General features: G+C 33.9%; 1 protein-coding gene across 1 annotated transcript; it reads left to right on the top strand.

Annotated features, from left to right (window-relative positions):
* Positions 1–1,065: 1,065 nt before the first annotated feature.
* On the top strand, positions 1,066–15,810 carry LOC132559860 (uncharacterized). The gene is made up of 6 exons (XM_060224491.1): positions 1,066–1,176; positions 7,215–7,308; positions 7,934–8,023; positions 13,713–13,880; positions 14,459–14,515; positions 14,937–15,810. Exons 1-6 carry the CDS (start codon positions 1,125–1,127, stop codon positions 14,983–14,985), a joined length of 510 nt encoding a protein of 169 aa, XP_060080474.1. The 5' UTR covers positions 1,066–1,124; the 3' UTR covers positions 14,986–15,810.
* The last annotated feature ends 7,324 nt before the right edge of the window (positions 15,811–23,134 follow it).

The raw sequence follows: 23,134 nt of genomic DNA, 5'->3' as shown, positions 1-23,134 counted from the left end.
TTCCATTTGACTGATTCTTCTGTTAATATTTACAGAAAATAGTTTGTGCGTGCTGTTAAGACACGTCACGGATCATTAGTTTGTTTATATTTCACTTTAAGGATTTAAGCAACCAGCCGCGATGTTAATTGTACAATATATATATAATATAGCTGGGGTTCCCGTTGGGTAGCCTATCGTTCATTTTTTTAATAAATTTGTTCAATGTAACAAAAATCACTCAGGCACATATTACATATGTATAACATATAGGAAACTTTTCACTCTACGTCAACTTTCATCCAACTTATCCTGTCATGTGTTCACTCAACTTATATTGTCATGCTTTCGCTCAAGTTATCCTGTCATGTGTTCACTCAACTTATATTGTCATGTTTTCACTCAAGTTATCCTGTCATGTTTTAGTTAATCCGAGTTATATTGTCATGTGTTCACTCGAGTTATATTGCCACAGCATTAAGTGGGCGCATAACTCTCAAAATTATGATAAACATGTTTTTAAGAAGAAAAAAATGACAAAGTTAATTATCATAAAGGCTTTAATTTGTACAATATTCAGAAGTTGTTGCCCCCGTTTTGTGTGTCTTGTGTTGTAGACGTGTTGATTGTCGCAACAGATACACAGGCTCGGTTCCTGTGTTGTTGTGGTGGTGATGTTTGTGTTGTTGTTGTTGTTGTTGTTGTTGTTGTTGTTGTTGTTGTTGTTGTTGTTGTTGCTGTTTTGTTTTTTTCCTGATCTGGTTTTACACTGTCTATTTTTACTTTTAATTGTTTCAAATAATACATTTTCCCTATGGCAAAGTGTCATTTGTACAGTATATATATATATAGATAAATATTATGAGTTGAGAAGTTTATTACTGGTAAGCATAAAACTCGCTACGTTGGAATATATTACGTGTTTTCTCTAAGAAACAGTTTTTTAATTCTTATTATAAAATGAATTATCCCACACTGGGCCTCTTTTAAAACGAAATAAATATATATCATCCCTGTGTGTCAGGAGAATGTATCACACATGATCGAACCCCTCGGTAACTTCGACATAAGTTGTCAGTAAATCCTCAACTGTCCAGTGTCCGGGATTATGTGATGGTCAACCTGGACATCGTGAAACGACAGCGATGGCTGGTAGATTTACTACGACCGGTGTGTGGCTAGTATTTCTGTGTATATGTAAGTATGTGTTGTCAGATTTTGAAAGTGATATTTCTTTAGGGTTGATAAAAGGATCTAGTTTCCGATTACACCATCGTATGAACTCGTTATAATTTCAGCGTCATTGAGACGTGTCATACACGCACATTGTTGTGACAGACTGTGTTTGACGGAACAAGTGTTTGTACGACTCTGTAGTAATCGTGTAGGGTGACCTGATTCTATCGTCCTGATCTCAACAGCCCTGATTATATCATAAATACCTACATACAGCAGTCGATGTTATAGTAGGTCGAGGAATATTTACAGACACGAGAAAGTGAAATGTTAACATAGTAACGACAATAGTTCTAACCACAGGGGTTTGGCACGAATTCTCGACTCACGATCAAATTATAATACATACATGTGGACCGTGGGCAAGGAAACTGTGTCAAGTCCCTGTGTCACTATAATACACACATACACACTTTTATATATAAATAGATTTATTTATTGACTATGGGTAAGGAATCCGTCCCAAGTCCCTGTGTCACTACAATACACACATTTATATATAAATACATTTATTTATTAAGTATGGGTAAGGAATCCGTCCCAGGTCCCTGTGTCACTATAATACACACATATATATATATAAATATTTTTCAAAATTACAATCATTTTTATAAATACTATAACGAACAGATTTCGAAGAATCAAAAACATCATTATTCCATTTTTGCACAAATAGGTCGTACAATATTTGTTTATCAGTTAGTGTAATCCATTGTGGGTTCAAATTTCCCTGTAATTGGGAATTCCAAGTGTACATCGATCCACATTCATTTAAAATATTTTGTATAAAACTAAGATACGTAACTGCTTTACTTAACAGATTTCAGATTTTATTAATACACTCTGACGCATGGAAATGTGTAACATTAGGGCATACAGGTATTAACAATCAAATACATGACAAGATGGATAGTAAGGTACATGTATACATACAACTCTACGTACCAGATAGTTTATATAGAACAAGTGTAGGAAATACAATCAAATTAAAGGTAACATTTTCTTCAAAAGGAATGCTAACTTTTTCGATATTTCAACATTTCCTGTAATCAGAAGTCGCTCATATCTATACACATTCGGATTTTGGATAAAGTAATTGGCCAAGTATTTTAATGTGATATCACTTATATCTTCGTTTCTGCACATAAATTTATAATGAAATTCATCCCCGATATATTGTTAACATAAACTACACAGCCTTTCATCCCCGATATATTGTTAACATAAACTGCACAGCCTTTCATCCCCGATATATTGTTAACATAAACTACACAGCCTTTCATCCCCGAGATATTAACATAAACTGCACAGCCTTTCATCCCAGATATATTGTTAACATAAACTACACAGCCTTTCATCCCCGATATATTGTTTACATAAACTGCACAGCCTTTCATCCCAGATATATTGTTTACATAAACAACACAGCCTTTCATCCCAGATATATTGTTAACATAAACAACACAGCCTTTCATCCTAGATATATTGTTTACATAAACTGCACAGCCTTTCATCCCAGATATATTGTTAACATAAACTACACAGCCTTTCATCCCCGAGATATTGTTAACATAAACTACACAGCCTTTCATCCCCGATATATTGTTAACATAAACAACACAGCCTTTCATCCCCGATATATTGTTTACATAAACAACACAGCCTTTCATCCCCGATATATTGTTTACATAAACTGCACAGCCTTTCATCCCAGATATATTGTTTACGTAAACAACACAGCCTATCATCCCCGATATATTGTTTACATAAACAACACAGCCTTTCATCCCCGATATATTGTTAACATAAACTGCACAGCCTTTCATCCCAGATATATTGTTTACATAAACAACACAGCCTTTCATCCCCGATATATTGTTTACATAAACAACACAGCCTTTTGTCCCAAATATATTGTTAACACAAACTACACAGCCTTTCATCCCCGATATATTGTTAATATAAACTGCACAGCCTTTCATCCCAGATATATTGTTACATAAACAACACAGCCTTTCATCCCCGATATATTGTTTACATAAACTGCACAGCCTTTCATCCCAGATATATTGTTAACATAAACAACACAGCCTTTCATCCCAGATATATTGTTTACATAAACAACACAGCCTTTCATCCCTGCTATATTGTTAACATAAACAACACAGCCTTTCATCCCAGATATATTGTTAACATAAACAACACAGCCTTTCATCCCCGAGATATTGTTAACATAAACAACACAGCCTTTCATCCCCGATTTATTGTTAACATAAACAACACAGCCTTTCATCCCAGATATATTGTTTACATAAACAACACAGCCTTTCGTCCCTTGGTATATTGCTCCAACGTCCAGTTTCTATTGGGAATTAAATATTAGATGTGCGTAATTTAGCTATCAAAACTCTATTTTGGTCAGATAACTTTTTTAAGTATTTCAAAATAAAATTTTCTTTTAATGTTCAAATAGTATTGACCTTTTGAAGAAGACTCCATATCTGAGAACCATCTTTGTAAAATAAATCCTGAAGACGTTTAATTTAAAATCATAAAAATTCCAAGTCATTTGGAATTCATTATCAAACACATACGTGTATCCAATATTATTAAAGGTCTGTTTGATGTGATCAAGCCATCATTTGTCCATTACAGTGTCATTTTGACATCAATCTGTATAAAATATTGCTTAATTTATTTTCATTTATAAGAAATTGATTCCAGAAATTCAGCATTCTTAATTTAACTTTTATATCTAACAGATACCGTCCTAGCTCCCAGTAAACAATATAGTTTGGAGTTGTAGACCAAACATTAAGAATTCTTCTGCAAAATTTCTGGTGTGTTTGTTCAAGAAGTTTTAAATCTTCATATCTCCATATTTCTGAACCGTATATTAAGATAGGTTCGACCAGTGAAGCAAAGAGCTTCAGCTGTAGATCAACAGGTATTGCTTGATGCCGTATTTTTCTAAAAATAGAGAAAATAGACTTTTGTGCTTGTTCAATAAGTCCTTTTCTAGCATTAAGAAAACATCCATTAAACTTAAAAGTTATACCTAAGTATGTAAAGAAATCTACAATATCTAATATTTTGTCATTGAATACAAAACAATGATGCTGTCTGTTCTTTCTTTTACTAAATATCATGACCTTTGTTTTACTTACGTTAACATCCAGTTTCCATAATTTACAATATTGCTGAAAATTATTCAACGATTTTTGCATTTCATCCGGGGATTCATAAAAAAATAAATGTATCATCAGCGTACAGAAGCATAAATAACTGTATGTAAATCCGAAGTTCACTCAAAATTATTTCACTTAAATTTTCAAGAAGGGCACTGTCTATTGATAAAATATACTGTTCCAGGCCCCACTTGTATAAAACATCTCAACTTGAGATTTCCTCAAGTCGAGATTTTCCTAAGCTGATATCTCCTTGAAAATTTTCTTTCATTTAATACCCCAGTAAATAATTTTCCGAAACAGCTAACAATTGTTATAATAATCTTTTGGATTACTACTTTTTAATTAATTAAATTTTGACCTCGTATGACGTCTATAAAAATAAATACATTTATTCATAGTTCTTTTGTACGATTTTTCAGACGTTTTATATTTGTGAAAGAAAAAGTCATTTTTATGACGTCCATATTGATTCTGATCACGTCGATCTTTTTTCTCTCTTTGTATCATTCTCTATTAAACCGGGGTTTTGATTTCGCCTTATGTTTACACGAACAGAAGTTACCTATAGTATTAGTTTGTCGTGTACCCAAAGTAGTCTTAACGGCATTTACTAATACATTACCACACTCTAAGTTATCATCGTCTAAATTATAATTATCAGGAGTCTCCACAATAAATCTTAAAATGTCGTGTATCTTCTCAATATCAAGGTTATCAGAGAATTCCGGTATTTTCGTATCATCCCACCTATTAATCAATTCTTTGGGTTGGAAATTATATGTATCGATTGACTGACCGTCGATCTGATAGTCTTTAGAATGAATCGTGAAAGAAATCGGACAATGGGCATCCGAGTGTAAGGAGCTGAAGTCTAAAACTCTAGTCATCAACAAATTTGAATAGATTTGACGAGCATATCACATAGCCAAAACTTTCGTCGCTGCCATCTCGACCATTACATGTATATAAATAATTAAACTTACACAAATTAATTAGTTGATTTCCAAAATTATTCTTCTGTTCATCTTTACTACTTCTAATTTCTGCTATGTTGTACATATCAAAGAAGTTGACGTTAATTTTTCCTGTAATATATGATTCGTCAAATCTTCAGTGTCATCTTACTCTCTTACATTCAAAACGGTTTTTCATTATAGTATTAAAACCTGGTATTTCAAGGATATAAACATTACCAGTTTTTGTTTCGGTCAAACATAAAATATCAAAAGTATTAATAAATTCTACAAATTCGGGGCACTGGATTATTCTTAAAAATTCCACAAACATTTAGAACTAGAATATTAAGCTTATTGTTATTTACAACTGATTAATAAAACTGATAAATATAAACAGCATGTATCAATGTCTGTGTCGATTGTCCTAGCCAATGTCTCTATGAGTAAAAATATGTCCGCTTGATGTTATGGTCCACATGATCGGGAATACTAATTCTCGGTGAAAACATGTTTCTTAATTTTAAATAAAGACTACTCTATATATCTACATATGATATTTTGTGTTTATTTCTTGCACTCACCCTGTACTACAAAGCATTCGTGATTAAAATAAACTCGCACGTTTCATATCTGTGATGTGCATTATTTATTTAACTTAAAGTCTTACAACTCACCAACATTCAAATCAACATATAATTGATCAATTGGTTATATGAAACAAAATATTAATTATATCATTGTATATAAAGCGTAATCTTATCCGCTTTTTAACGAGTGATGGCCAGCTCTGATATAGTTACTTTAAGTGTACATTGACTTTACATAGGAATACATCAGTTATTATGTACAAGATGTGGTGTACGGATTAGGTATAGAGTGGTGTAGTGATGGCCAGGTATAGAGTATAGTTACTTTAAGTGTACATTGACTTTACATAGGAATACATCAGCTAGCATAGAGTCATAAAGGCTCGAACAGGGCATACATATGTATAGAGTGGTGTAGTCAGGGGATGGACGGTAACAATAGGTATAGAGTGGTGTAGTCAGGGGATGGACGGTAACAATATGTATAGAATGGTGTAGATAGGGGATGGACGGTAACAACATCTATAGAGTGGTGTAGTCAGGGGATGGACAGTAACAATATCTATAGAGTGGTGTAGACAGGGGATGGACTGTAACAATATGTATAGAGTGGTGTAGTCAGGGGATGGACGGTAACAATATGTATAGAGTGGTGTAGTCAGGGGATGGACGGTAACAATATGTATAGAGTGGTGTAGTCAGGGGATGGACAGTAACAATATGTATAGAGTGGTGTAGTCAGGGGATGGACGGTAACAATATGTATAGAGTGGTGTAGTCAGGGGATGGACGGTAACAATATGTATAGAGTGGTGTAGTCAGGGGATGGACGGTAACAATATGTATAGAGTGGTGTAGTCAGGGGATGGACGGTAACAATATGTATAGAGTGGTGTAGTCAGGGGATGGACAGTAACAATATGTATAAAGTGGTGTAGTCAGGGGATGGACAGTAACAATATGTATAGAGTGGTGTAGTCAGGGGATGGACGGTAACAATTGCAGACAAACAAGAACTCATATAAAGCGTATCAAAGTGAAAGTAAATAAAACCATAATCTAGACCGAGGAGACTTGATTGCATATATTTCGATGTAAGGAACAATTTTACGGGTGAGAATGACTGACAATTAATACAGGTCATACAGGTACAAAAGTGGTTTCAATTTAATGGCCGATTCCATTTAACTTTTCTTTGTTGAATCTGCAAAATTTAAATCAAACATTCTGTACTTTTGTCCCATATTTTTTTTTCTATATTTCAGTACATTCCCAGGATGCATCCGCGTGCCCAACATTTCCTGTGAAACAAGAAAATAAACGGCTAACATTTTCATTGCTTCCAGACAAATGTGAATTGTAAGTTGTCATTATTTTAACCATTTGCTTAAGAGTGAACAAACAGAATTAACAGATCATAGAGCATTTTTTTTGTCGTGATGTGAATTTTCCTTTTATTGTGCCATGTACAAATTTTGAGTCACTATGATGTAGCTTGTGTTGTCCATTAGCATTCAAGCATTTTTGTATAGATTTTCTACTACTTAGTAAATGAGTCTGGATGGTAAAATTGTTAGAATAAAGTACAATAATGTTGATTTCCTTGTGAAATCTGTAATCATGAATTATCTCGTTAAGGTAATTCATAGATAAAAGTTGTTCAAAGAACACGCAACTGAATGAACCCATTCAATTCCTGAAATATCTATTTATAATTCGTTATAGCCAAATGACCAATCAAAATGTATCTCTCTGCTGAGTTTGTTTACAAATATTATCGTAATAAATTTCGTCATTTAGGTTTGAATGGACACCAAACAAATAATTAATTACATATTTTTCGAGAGAAGAATTCTAGAAACAAGGACGAAAAATAAAAACTGCTTTTAAAATGTTTGGTGTTTACTTCATCAATTTGATCAGCTGGCTTGATTTTATGCAAATACACTTATAATTTACTTCCACTTCCGGTTCCGGTCCCCAGGGTGGTCAGTGTTAGGGTGGTCATGCGGACGATAAGACAGGTCAAGAGTATGAGTTTTGTAAAGGGACGTGCACTTCGGCCTCTTGTACGGTAAGGTATTTTCAAACTATTTTTACGCTTTATTCAAATATACAAGGGTGTGCGTTGGTGTGCGTGTGTATGTAAGGTGGGGGGGTTGAGGAGGTGAGAGTGTGGGTGGGTGAGAACGTGTGTGTGAGAGGGTAGAGGAGGGGATGAGTGAGGCTGTGTGTGAGGGGATAGGGCGAGGACGTATGTATGTGAGAGTGTGTGTGTAAGGTCGTGTGTGAGGGGTTGGGTGTGAGAGGGAGGTAAGGTTGTGTATGAGGAGTGTGTATGAGGGGCTGGGTGTGAGAGATGGTGAAAGGGTGTATATGAGGGGCTGGTTTTGAGAAGGTGGGTGAGGGTGTGTATGAGGGGCTGTTTGTGAGAGGGTGAGTGAGGATGTGTATGAGGGGCTGGGTGTGAGAGGGTTGGGTGAGGATGTGTATGAGAGGCTGAGTGTGAGAGGATGTGTAAGGGTGTGTGTGAAGGGCTGAGTGTGAGAGGAAGGTTGAGGGTGCGTGTGGCGAATCATATTAGGAAAACATGACATTTATTTTTGAAAACATCGGAAGTAGTCAGAATAAAAAGTACAATGCCGTTTTGAAATATGTTGGATGTTTTATTCTAAGTTTAATCTACTGTATTTAACGATGGCGTTGACAGTTCAGAATTGTACACTGGCTAACTTGGTGATGTAACTTGATATATTACATGATACATAAAAGACATGGGAGATAACTCATGTTATATCAAGTTTTCTTAACTCATCAAAAACAGGTGCTGTAAATAGGAATTAAAATCAAGACATATTTTTTTCTATTTTTGGGGGGGGGATTTTATTATTATGTTAATTATTAATCTTTTTTTATTACTATTAATATTTTTACGATAATCAGACACAACATGACAAACTACGATTGATACTCAACACACAATTAACTTTAGCTATCAGTTATACAATATAAATCAATATATGTAGTGTGTTTTTTAACATATTACATTGACAATAAAACATTAGATACATGCACATGAACTTGCGATCGCCGCTCTCGATAACTAAAAGATAGACATTAACTATGATATAGTTTTTTTTCCCTGAATTTCCTCTTTCCCCTTGCTCTTTAGTGTTATGTCAACGATGAATGTTTTTTGTTATAGACACAATTTTTTTCTAGTTTCTCTCTTTCAGTCTATCGTTTTTTCACTCTACTCTTTCATGTTCGCCCTATTCTTTCTGTCTACCTTTTACATTTCTCTCTACCAATCTTTTTATTCGTAGTCGACTGTATTCCGATTGATGCCCTCTACTTGTCTGTTATTATTATCTATGACTGTATACTAGATGATGGGTAATTCCTTAGAGGATTATAGGGCGTCAATCGGAAGGTTCAATGGTAGTACCTACTCGTTTATGTCCTCATTTAAAATACTTTTGAACTCAGCATATTTCTTTTTATTTCTTTTAACATTACTTAAACATATGATCTATATACATTCAATATGGATTTCCCAACATGTTTATCATTGTCTAGATATATGTCTATCCGGTTTCCATAGTGCTGATTTTCCCTCTCTATTTATTACCTTAATTCTAAGTGGTGATGTTGAAACAAACCCTGGTCCTAACAATCATGGCGACTTTGACTTGAGTTTACTCCACTTAAATACTAGAAGCATTAGACATAAAAATTCTTTTCTCGATTCTTTCATCAGTGATTTTGACATTTTGTGCTTTTCGGAGACATATCTAGACGATTCAGTCGTAATTGATTCTCTTACTATTTCTGGCTATTCCACTTTTATACGTAAAGATAGAAATGCTTTTGGTGGTGGTGTTCTTATATATTTTTCAGATTCCATAAAAGTTTGTCGTAAGCGTGAGTTTGAACCTGCAACTCTAGAATGCATCTGGGCGGAAGTCATGTGCCACAATAGACGCATTATGATTGGTTTATTTTATAGGCCACCAAACTCCACTAACTCTTTCTATCAAAATTTCGAGTGGTGCATTGAGTCTGTCTCTGATTATTGTTCTGATATAGTTATCCTTGGCGATTTTAATGTTGATTTGTTACGCAGAAACAATAAGTTAGATACATTAGTAACCAACTATCATCTAGTAAAAATTAATACCGAGCCCACTCGCGTAACCACTAACACAGCTACACTTTTAGATCCTATATTTATTTCTTTTGATATTAAATGTCTCGATAGTGGGACATTCAGTGTAGACTGTAAGTGATTATAAAGCGACTTTTATAATTTATCATTTTCTTATAATTGTAATCATCTTACGAAAGATTTGTGTGGAATTATAATAGAGCAGACTACGTTGGCCTTAATGGTTCATTATCAACAGTAGATTGGCATGATTTAATTACTAATGCAGCTTCTATCGATTGTGCTGTTTCCAACTTCACTAGGCAATTTTTAGATCTGGCTAGAATCTTTATACCAAATTCTACAGTTACTATCCGTCCCTCCGACAAACCCTGGTTCGATTCGGCTTCACGTAAATCCTGTCGTATAAGGGACAGACTCAAACAAAAGGCATTACGTTCTAAACGCCAAGATGACTGGTCTTCATACAGGGGTATGAGAAACAGAGTAAATAATATGAAAAAGAAGGCCAAGGCCGATTTCTTCTGTAATTTGGAATCACGTGTCTCTACGGCAAAAGCTGAAAATCCTCGTGCTTTTTGGCAAATTCTTAACAGCTTTTTCTCTTCCTCTCCTCGCTCTATTCCTCCCCTAGAATATATTGTTAATGGTTTAACCAAAATGGTATTTAGTGACCAGGAAAAGGTAGAAATCCTCAATAATTACTTCACTTCTGTTTCCAGTACTGATGATTCTAATACAAATCTGCCAAACTTCGTCAGAAAATGTATTAATTCACTTTCTAGTTTCATGATCGAAGAAAAAGATTTTTATGATACTTTATTCTTGATATAGGGAAAGCTGTTGGTCCTGACAGGATTAGTCACCGCATGTTAAAAGCTACAGCCAGAACTATTTCACAATCCCTTACATTATTATTTAATAGGTCTCTAAGGGATGCTGTTTTCCCCTCGGAATGGAAAAAAACCCATGTTTTACCAGTTTTTAAAAAAGGAGATGCTCATGTTCCTTCAACTTATAGGCCTATTTCTTTGCTAAGTTGTTTGTCAAAAATTATGGAAAAATGTGTTTTTAAACATATTTTTAACTTCGCTAGAGATAACAATATTTTTTACAAGTATCAGTCTGGTTTCCTTCCCGGCCACTCCACAGTCTATCAGTTAATAGAAATGTATCACAGTATTGTTAGATCACTGGATAGTAACGAATATTCTTGCGTTGTATTTTGCGATTTGTCCAAGGCATTTGACAAAGTCTGGCACAAGGGTCTCTTGTTTAAACTCCGTCAGTATGGAATAGATGGAGTGTTACTATCCTGGTTGGAAAATTACTTAACCAATAGATACCAGTCTGTTGTATATGGAAACAATACTTCTTCTTTTAAGCCGGTCAGGGCTGGGGTACCTCAGGGTTCTGTACTGGGTCCCTTGCTGTTTCTATTTTACATTAATGACCTAGCTGATTCCATGAATACTTTTATGAGATTATTTGCTGATGATTCTTCTCTTCAAAAATCATCTGCTTCATTAGAGGAAATTGAAGTTGCCCTTAATCAGGATCTAGGTCGTCTTCAAACTTGGTCTGACCAATGGCTTATGAAATTCAATCCTGCTAAGACGGAGGCTGTTATCTTCTCTCCTAGAAATAACCCTGCCAAACCAAACTTGGTATGCAATGGCGAACCCATTGAATTCAAAGATTCGCATCGTCACTTGGGTATAACCTTTAGCAGTAATTGCAAATGGAGTGACCATGTTAACCTCCTAATTAAAACTTCTTCTCTAAAAGTGTGTGCCACGAAAACACTTAAGTACAAGGTAAATAAGTCTACTCTTAATACTATTTATATATCGTTTATTAGGCCCATTCTTGAGTACGCCTCTTGTGTTTGGAATGGCTGTTCGGAACACTTGTCCGACTCATTAGAAAAAGTCCAGTTAGAGGCTGCACGGATCGTTACTGGTCTCACATCCGTAGCGTCCCGCAAGTCTTTATATCGTGAAACAGGTTGGATTTCTTTCAAACAAAGAAGAGAGGAATCAGAATTGACTATGTTTTACAAAATACACAATAAGATTGCCCCTTCTTACTTGGTTAATCTACTATCTCCTATCAGACGTGAGTTAAATATTGAATTAAGAAACCCTGAGGATTACCAAATACCCCACAATCGTCTAAATATTATGAAAAAATCTTTTGTGTCGTCGTCTATAAATTTGTGGAATAAAGTAGATAATTCTGTCAAAGCCTCTCCGTCTTTAAATATCTATACTCTGGTAACCGTTTCCTTTCTGTTATACATTGTCGAATAAGGAACAACTGTAGTGGATTACGCTCAGATTTATTTAGAGTGGGAATTTGTCAATCTCCAAATTGCTCTTATGGAGTTGTCGTTGAAGATGCAAGTCACTATTTTCTTTCGTGCCCTTTATTTTCTAATTGTAGACGTATATTGTTTGATACTTTATATGACCTAGACGTGATTTTTAACGTAGAAACCTTATTATGGGGTGATATTAACTCTTATTCATATCAAACTAATTGCGGAATAGTAAAATCAGTTCAAACATATATCCAACAGTCCAAACGATTTGATGCTACCTGAATCTTTACTAATGCAGTCGTCCATGAATCTCTCTCTCTCTCTCTCTCTCTCTCTCTCAACTCCTGATTTTACAGCATTATGGATCCACAAACTGATTTAAACATGAAATCTATAATTCTGTATTTTTATGTTTATTGTACGAATATATGTCACGTGTTGTAATATATTATCTGTACTGTATTTGTGGAGAAGAGTTTATAAGTTGTAAGAACTTGTCTCTTATCCATTTGTCTTTTGTCGACAATAAAATATGTTTAAATCAACTATGATATAAGCATTAGGGCATCTTATTTTAACGCCAAGTCCTTTTGATAGACGGTACGATGAATGAAGATGATGAGAGAGTCTAAATAGCCTTACAGTATACAAACTTTAGTGTGGACAAAATGTTCTTTATTATCGGAAATTTAAGTTAAAAGCAATAAAATGATACTTTGAAAATTCAATCAAAAAAGGAAAAAGAAGTATTCCGTTTCATGTCAGTTGTCTGTGAAGAGAACCCTTTTCAATGTTTTTTTTATATAACGGCGTAAATTTCAATCATCACACAAAACCAATTTTACAGTATTATGTTTTTGTGATCTAGTGATTTAATTGTAATATACAATAGAAAAGTTGCTACCGATAAGTATTATTTCTTTAATTGAAGTCGGTATATACACACGTTGTTCATTCTTTTCTTTTTTTTTATTATTATTAATTTTTGAGCATGTAAAGTTTTCCCAAAAAAACTTATAAAACCTGGTAAATGTATCACGTCACTGTCAGACATAGCAGCAATGAGAAGTGAAAACGTCTGTGTAGCTTTAGGTTCCGAAGATGAATGATGGATAAAACAGGGATTACACAAAAGTACGAGGCATCCCAAATGAGGAACATAAAATACAGGACCGTTTATTATTATTATATGTACTTACGATTTATACTGACTGCTATTGTTTCAAGATTACACAACGATTCATTCCGCGAAGGTTTTGATTTGTTTTTCAGAAATCTTCACCTTACGGAGGTAAAAATGGTCCCTACAGAGACAGCCAATCACGTCAATAGTAGCAACAATGTGACAACGACAGAGGCTCCCGCCGCGTGTCCGAACTTCCGGATCAGAAATATTGGACTTCTAACTGTGATTGATACAATCAAAAACGTTTGTCAGTTGTAAGTCCTGTTACCTCTATTTGCTGATCTATAAAGAATACGTGGTCAGGGTGTTTAAGTGTAAGGTGTATTTTGGTGAGGGTAACGAAAGACAGCTACTTTTGTCTTTCAGTCCAGAGCTAATTTCAACAGTGTTGTTGTTCAATCTTGACCTGAGTGTTACGCTCATTTTTTTCTGATTATATACACAAAAATAATTGCTCCGCGCAGAAATATAGTTCCAAACTTCAGTGGACAAAAAAGCAATTTGATGGGTTTTTTTATGTATTTCAGTAAAAAAAACATCTTTTACAATATAAATAATTGCTGATATAGATACTTAGTTATATTCTTTAAGGTAATATCTAAGTAAATTATGGCAGTAATTATGTCGAATTAATGTGCTGTTTTCTGTCGCTGCCGAATACGTCAGATCTTTGTATCAGGTGTATTCCGACCACGGAGCGCCTGTTACAGGATACACATTTTCATCTGTTTTTTCAGTAGCGTTTTGGGGAGTATTTTATTAGAGTTTTCATCCTTAATACATATTTATGAGCCAGGAAGACCCACTACACCCGACCTTTGATTTGTTGTAGGGCTGTCGGAGTAGACAGGATCAAGGTTGATACGACAAGTCCGAGGAGGCGTGACCGGTACGTGCACGCTTTATTTCCTGCCATTTTAAAAATAAGAGTGGAGGAGGGCGGGGCCAAATAGTGTATTTTTAATGTTTGTCCGTCATTTCCCGTCGTCCTTTCTAACTTCTGCAATTTTTTCAATAATATCAGAAGCTCTATCTATCTGACAGTTATGTCTGTCTTATAGCTTCGTTCCAATACCAATGAAGGGGAGATAACAATGTAGATACACTGACAAATATTAACATGTTTATCTTGATAATCTGCCACACAATAGATCTACCACATCGATCTAATATGATAAAATCACAGATTTCCAAGTGTTAAGTTAAATTTGTGATGGGCACATTTGTAAATATTTATTCTATTTTTTCCCTTTTTCTGATTTTTTTTTTTTTCATTATGACATCACGTTTTTATGATGTTTTTTCCACAGGTTTGATTTTGTTCCTGTATTTCGATATCTAGAGGAGGACCTTTTTTAGGAGGAGGATAATGTTGGATCAACGACAAGAAGCAGAATCTCTTGAGAAAGTCAATCCTACACTTTTGTATCTAAAATGCACGAAGGGAGATAACCGTATCCCTCTTGATGAACAAAGCAAAAGAGGTCTGTCCAAGGGACATAAATCTCATGATCTTCAAGGTTTAATCTCTCGTGATGATTACAACGTTTGGAAAACAATCACATCACGTGCAAGCACAAAATTGGACATTCACAGTTCAATTATTTAACTTAACGACACCTTTTTGAAGCTTTATGTACAGTTCATCATGGTAGGAGATAGTGGCGATACATTTCGTTAAATGTTCTGTTAATATCATGACGTCACGATGGTCGAAATTGAAAACTAGATTTTATTTTCTCGATTTGATCAATGCAGTCACATTAAACGGTATATGTATATGTATATATCTATATTTCATTGTAAGCAAGCGATCTTTCAGCCATTTTAATCAATTTGCTGTCACCATCTCATCTTTATATGAATATGGCGTCATGATTGTTACATGAGTTTGGATTCTTACAGCTCGACACTTTTCTTTCGATATTTCTGAACATTTTTTGGACTGGTAATGTCAATAGAATAGAAGTTCTTATAACACAACCAGTAGAAGATTAGAGTGTGACGTTTCGATGACTACACAGTCACCTTCATCTTATAACATAACCAGTAGAAGATTAGAGTGTGATGTTTCCATGACTACAAGGTCACATTGTAGTTCTTTTAACACAACCAGTAGAAGATTAGAGTGTGATGTTTCTATGACTACACAGTCACCTTCATCTTATAACACAACCAGTAGAAAATTAGAGTGTGACGTTTTTGATGACTACACAGTCACCTTCATCTTATAACACAACCAGTAGAAGATTAGAGTGTGACGTTTTTGATGACTACACAGTCACCTTCATCTTATAACACAACCAGTAGAAAATTAGAGTGTGACGTTTTTGATGACTACACAGTCACCTTCATCTTATAACACAACCAGTAGAAGATTAGAGTGTGATGTTTCCATGACTACACGGTCACCTTATAGTTCTTATAACACAACCAGTAAATATGTGTATATATAAGACATCAATAATAAATGAAAGTTGAAAACTAGCTTCCATTTTGTTTATTAATTTCCTAAGAGCGATCAGCATCAGTTTTAACGTATCGAACTCTGTGTATATAGGATCTGATATGTGACTTATGAAACGAGTATTCAGATTTTTAATTTTCCATTTTGGAGAGCTAAAAGAAAAGTAAAGAAACCAGGAAAAGAAAAAAGGCGAGTTTCATAACCGATCTATTAATGGGACTCAAAGTTTCTTTTTACCGCTCGGTCGATGTATTTAGGCACGAACAGAAATTTCTAAATCAGTCTCAAATACTTTTAGCTTTTAACCTATGATATCCATTGTTACGTCACAATGCAATCTGTGTGTGACGTCATTCGGTGATCTTACCTGACGTCACTTTAGATAATATGACACGTGTTAGATGTATCCACTGGAAAACAAAGTAGTCATGTGATAGATATTTTATATAAACGTAATCGCGTGTACAGAGACACGAGCCGGCAAATATGTATTGATGTGTTTAACTTGTTTGTGCTATTTCAGCTACATGTGTAGCTATATATTTAGTTAGCATTGCATATTTAATGTATTCATATTAAGGTCAAAAAATAAAGTTGATGTTAATAAAAAAAGTGTTGTGTTATTTTCAGGTATATACCAACACATATATTGATAACGGCAGTGTCTGAAGAAAAACAAATTTGACAGATTTACAAAAACTACAGCTGTTTTCCCATCACTGCGGCAAAAATTAAGTAACCAGATTTTATCAGTCAGTAACAGCAGCAAAAATAGGATAGTAGAGTTGTATTTTACATAAACAAGCACATGTACTTTGTGGTTTTTTAAACATGAATATATTTGATATTTATACTAGAGTATAGCTTAATCATGTATTTTGATGTTTCTTAACATGAATATATTTGATATTTATACTAGAGTATAGCTTAATCATGTATTTTGATGTTTCTTAACATGAATATATTTGATATTTATACTAGAGTATAGCTTAATCATGTATTTTGATGTTTCTTAACATGAATATATTTGATATTTATACTAGAGTATAGCTTAATCATGTATTTTGATGTTTCTTAACATGAATATATTTGATATTTATACTAGAGTATAGCTTAATCATGTATTTTGATGTTTCTTAACATGAATATATTTGATATTTATACAAGAGTATAGCTTAATAATGTATTTTGATGTTTCTTAACATGAATATATTTATACTAGAGTATAGCTTAATCATGTATTTTGATGTTTCTTAACATGAATATATTTGATATTTATACTAGAGTATAGCTTAATCATGTATTTTGATGTTTCTTAACATGAATATATTTGATATTTATACTAGAGTATAGCTTAATCATGTATTTTGATGTTTCTTAACATGAATATATTTATACTAGAGTATAGCTTAATCATGTATTTTGATGTTTCTTAACATGAATATATTTGATATTTATACTAGAGTATAGCTTAATCATGTATTTTGATGTTTCTTAACATGAATATATTTGATATTTATACTAGAGTATAGCTTAATTATGTATTTTGATGTTTCTTAACATGAATATATTTGATATTTATACTAGAGTATAGCTTAATCATGTACTTTGCGGTCTTTATAAATTGATATATCTTGTCTTAGTGTATAGCTTACTCTGTGTTGACATCATTGGTACCTCTTACAGATGTTTATCAACAGTTGTTATGTATCATTAGTTATTTACTTTGTGTAAAGCAGTGATATTTATTTATTTATCATTAATTGAAAAACAGCGTCTGGTCCACCTTAATCGAGGGTTACTTAATTTTTGCCACATTTCGTCAGTGATGGGAAAACAGCTGTAGTTTTTGTAAATCTGTCAAATGATACGCTCAATAGACTTGTAAAATTTGTCTTTCTTCAGACACTGCTGTTATCAATATACATGTTGGATAGGAACGAACGAAGTAATAAAACCGACATATTTCCGGAAAGGAACGAACGAAGTAATAACACTGACATATTTCCGGATAGAAACGAAGTAATAAAACCGACATATTTCCGGATAGGAACGAAGTAATAAAACCGACATATTTCCGGATAGGAACGAACGAAGTAATAAAACCGACATATTTCCGGATAGGAACGAAGCAATAAAACCGACATATTTCCGGATGGGAACGAAGGAAGTAATAAAACCGACATATTTCCGGATAGGAACGAACGAAGCTATAAAACCGACATATTTCCGGATAGAAACGAAGTAATAAAACCGACATATTTCCGGATAGAAACGAACGAAGTAATAAAACCGACATATTTCCGGATAGAAACGAAGTAATAAAACCGACGTATTTCCGGAGAGGAACGAAGTAATAAAACCGACATATTTCCGGATAGGAACGAAGTAATAAAACCGACATATTTCCGGATAGGAACGAAGGAAGTAATAAAACCGACATATTTCCCGATAGGAACGAAGTAATAAAACCGACATATTTCCCGATAGGAACGAAGTAATAAAACCGACATATTTCCCAATAGGAACGAAGTAATAAAACCGACATATTTCCGGATAGGAACGAAGTAATAAAACCGACATATTTCCGGATGGGAACGAAGGAAGTAATAAAACCGATATATTTCCGGATAGAAACAAAGTAATAAAACCGACATATTTCTGGATAGGAACGAACGAAGTAATAAAACCGACATATTTCCGGATAGAAACGAACGAAGTAATAAAACCGACATATTTCCGGATAGAAACGAAGTAATAAAACCGACATATTTCCGGATGAACGAAGTAATAAAACCGACATATTTCCCGATAGGAACGAAGTAATAAAACCGACATATTTCCGGATAGGAACGAAGTAATAAAACCGACATATTTCCGGATGGGAACGAAGGAAGTAATAAAACCGATATATTTCCGGATAGGAACGAAGCTATAAAAAATGAAAAACTTTTTTAAAAAAATACAAAGTATGTTCGATCAGACAGGCAAAACTTTTTTAAATATGCGAATAAAAATAGTTACCAGATGGAATTGCATTCGATGCGTAATCTTAATCTCCTAAACTTTTTTTTATCAATGTCCTTATTTGGAAACATTTCTTCTAGAAACATTTTATTTTTAGCTCACCATCATCAGATGTGGTCCGGTGTCCGTCCGTTCGTATGCAATTTTATCCCTGTTTCTTGAGAAGTACTGGATGGATCGTTCTCAAATGTCATTTTAGGATACCCATCCCTAGCTGTGTGTACTGGATGTACTGATTAAACGAGTTAAGAGTCGATGGTCTGCTATCTCGGATTTAAACCATACAGTATGAAAGTTTGCTATCCCCTGAGAAGTGCTGGACGGATCTGTCTTAAGTGTCATTTTTAGAATACCCATTTGTTCCTACTTGTGCTTATCTGTTTTTGTGATTGATTATTAAAGAAGATGGCATATAGTCGGCCATCTTGGACTTAAACTATTTTTTGAAAAGTACTCAATACAACTTTCTCAAATTTTCATTTAGTTTTCTTAGATGTGCCAATTTCATTTTGTACAGATCAGAAAAAATGGCTGACAGTCGGCCATCTTGTACATTTTTAGTTTTCCGTTGAACCATATAGTTTTAAAACAAGTGGAAAAACAAAATCTCTGAAAGACGAACATCTTGGATTTTGACAAAGTTTCATCAATGATGCAGAAGAGTCGTGTCCATGATTTCCCATTCTGGTGGGTATATACATTGAACAGGATCAAGAAATATCGTGGTAGATAAAGTCATTACGTTATCAGTAGGGAAAGGAAGTGGAAAGAATCCTTAGATTCAAAATTAGAGTAGAAACTAATAATGACGTGAAACAGCTGCTTTTCTTTCTAGGACTCATCAGAGATACCAAGGGCTTTGATTTAGAGATGTAAGAGACGAGGGAGAGGAAAATTAGATAAAACAAAATGTGTTTTTGACACGAACTATCCATCTAGTAAACTATAATGAGAACAGGGAAGAGTATGCGTCATTCGCACTACCTAGTGTAGACAGCAGGTGTACATTCTAGGCAATCTGTAATCCTTGGTTGTCATGTTATATAGGTCAGTATTAACACTGATAGATAGTAAAACTCATCAAACAGGCTCAGCTTTCTGTTTTAATATATAAAAATGAGGTGATTACAGATCACAATAAAGTTGAACTTGGTGACCTTTGCTCAATATTGACCCGAGTTAAAGATGTTCGGAACTCGTTACCTGTATGGTGTCTTATAACGAATATTGACATTCGGAATTACTTCGCCTCCAAATTTCGCTTTTTTCGATAAATATGAAAATTTTGTGTCGCTTCCTGGGTTTTACGATCTGGTTCACTGATTGAACATCACTGACGAGTTCTAGAAGGAGATAACACACTTCTGATGCATTTCAATTACTGTATCTGATTCTAAATTTGTCTTCAAAAATTTTATACAATTATCGGCCTTATATTACAGTCTTGGATTTAAAGATTACAAGATTGTAATAATCAGAAGATAAATATTAAATAATTTATAAAAACCATGATACATCTGTCGCGTAGCAGGACACAGTTAATTTGCTTTTTTCCTAAATTATTGGTCATGTTTGAGATATACAGGTATAGCAGATTGGTTATGTAAAATACATCATTACATGTATATATATTCATAAACTACATAACAATTACATTAACAGTAGAGAGATGATTTTTTTGTTAATGAAACATTTCCTCTGATTTCTGACATGTGATTGTCATGGCTACCTACTGAATAAATGCTAAAACTGTAAACATACTGCTAACTCCAACCTAACACTACAACTTTATAGAATAAATTTGATTTCTGAACACCTGTCTTAAAACCAAAAACACTGCCATGATAACACACTACTTACATTTCAGCAAATTCCAAGGAAATCCTTCACAACATGACCACGTCTTAACACTATGAAAATTTCACTTCCTGTAAAGCTAGTTTTTGTTGCGTAGACACAGATTCGAGATTGCCCAAATAGTAATCTCCAAAACAATGCAAAATGAAAAGCCACATTGTGCACTTCAACATGACAAGACCAATTTTAGCAAGGATTTATTTTTTGAAATTTTAATTAAAACCATTATAATGGAGTAATCTAATGAACAAAAATATCACTCATGGCCACACCGAGAATCTGTGTACTGCTACCTAGGTATTAGTTTGGTGGGTGTCGTCAATGAAGCAGAAGACGCTTACTCTTCCGGAACACCTGGTCTAATTCTCCTTGTATTTTTTTCAGGAGTCTCCCTGATTTTTTTTTACACTCAGGGGATCGACATATCTAATTACAATGTTCACTACATATATCATATAACTACATATATATTATGTTGGTTTAACCTATGTGTGATCGCCTACAGTTGTAAGATACATCTCTTGGAAAGTCACCAGATAACATAATCTACACATTGTCCCATTTAATAAGGACAATAATTTATGTCCCATTTAATTCTGTACACAAAGACGTTTAAACAACACTTTTTCAAATGGACAAATACTTAAGATATCATAAAGACTGTATTCTGTTTGATGTCACGGTACCGTCATATATTTTGTTTCTAAGTTTACTCAAACGCTTTGATATAACATATTTTCGTGGAGCTGCGTAGACACTTAATATTGCGGACAAATATAGCTCTATGCTTTAATATCTATACTTATTTGATGGGATGGGTTAAACTTTATTATTATATATAATTTTGACCTGAAATTTTTAACAACTCCATTTTGGATGAAGAGGCAATTCCTGCAAAACAGAATGTTAGTGATAAATGGAGTTTCTTCTCACAAATATCAGTAATACTGATAAAACCATGAAATGATGGTGCAGTACCTAAATGTTATCGATGAATATATCAATGTATGATCATTTTACACAATTACATGTACTGGGTGGAGAAAATCTATTGTTACTTTCACATTTTACCTGAAAGGTCTTTTCAACCAAAATTAGAATTAATGTCAACAGTTTTTATACCTAAATTTGTAACAGACATAAGCCATGACAACTAAGATTTTAGAAGATATCATACCAAGGGGTTACAAGCTTCCTTGCCATCAGTAATGGGATTTTAGACACATAATTGATATTTTGGATTTATCTCAGACGCTTTCTTGGCTTCAAAATTTAGGCCCTTAGCATCACTGACGAGTCCTAGAATGACGAAACAGCTGTATGATGTAGCATCACTGACGAGTCCTAGAATGACGAAACAGCTGTATGATGAAGTTAAATTCATTGTTTGGCTCTGCTGTATCTAATTTTTAACAATTGAAAAATACTATTCACTTGTGGTCTTTTGTACAATCGTTTATTAGAAGAAATCTGGATTTAGTACATGCATAAACAAATGTAGATAAATGAAGAGAAACCGTTATGAACTCTAAAGCTTAGCTCTGCAAAATTTCCGCTCGGGTTGTCTTCCTAAATATAACAAACGATTTATCGTCCCGATACATCTTCTGAAGTCCACATGTAAATTCCTACATCGTTCATATGTCCATGAATACAATAGCTTTACTGTTCATCGGTGATAAATGAGGTGACGTTTGAACACTTTTTTGACAAAGAGACATGTGAAGTTTCTTTGTGAAAACATTTTTGTCATGTCTTCTTAAAATCGATCATCGTTAGTCTACAATAAATATTTTTGTTGTACAGAAATAGCCTAACTCTTTTGGACATGTATTACAGGTGTTAAGTACTGTAGACAAAGAGTTCACATTTATCAGTATTCGATTTACACACGTGTTCATGTTTTCAAACCGTGATATCGTTAGTTGATTAAAGAGAATATTACAACTTAAGTCATGATTTAACTTAAAATCATATAGAAAAAAACATTTCCTTGCGTCTGTATCACTTTGTTTTTTGTGAAAAATAGATATAAGGTAAGTAAAATTATCAATGTGATTGTTAGTAACTCACGAAACTGGAGTCGACTTCTTGGTGTGTTCTCTGTTTGGTCTTAATGATGTTTCTGTCGCTAATGACATTGCAAATTAAGATATT

Source organism: Ylistrum balloti, unplaced genomic scaffold, assembly GCF_031769215.1.
Source record: "Ylistrum balloti isolate Yb309-2 unplaced genomic scaffold, AGI_CSIRO_Ybal_v1 Utg370982, whole genome shotgun sequence".
NCBI lineage: Eukaryota > Metazoa > Mollusca > Bivalvia > Pectinida > Pectinidae > Ylistrum > Ylistrum balloti.
The sequence above is the reverse complement of the archived record's forward strand: the minus strand, read 5'-3'. Positions and strand labels throughout refer to the sequence as shown.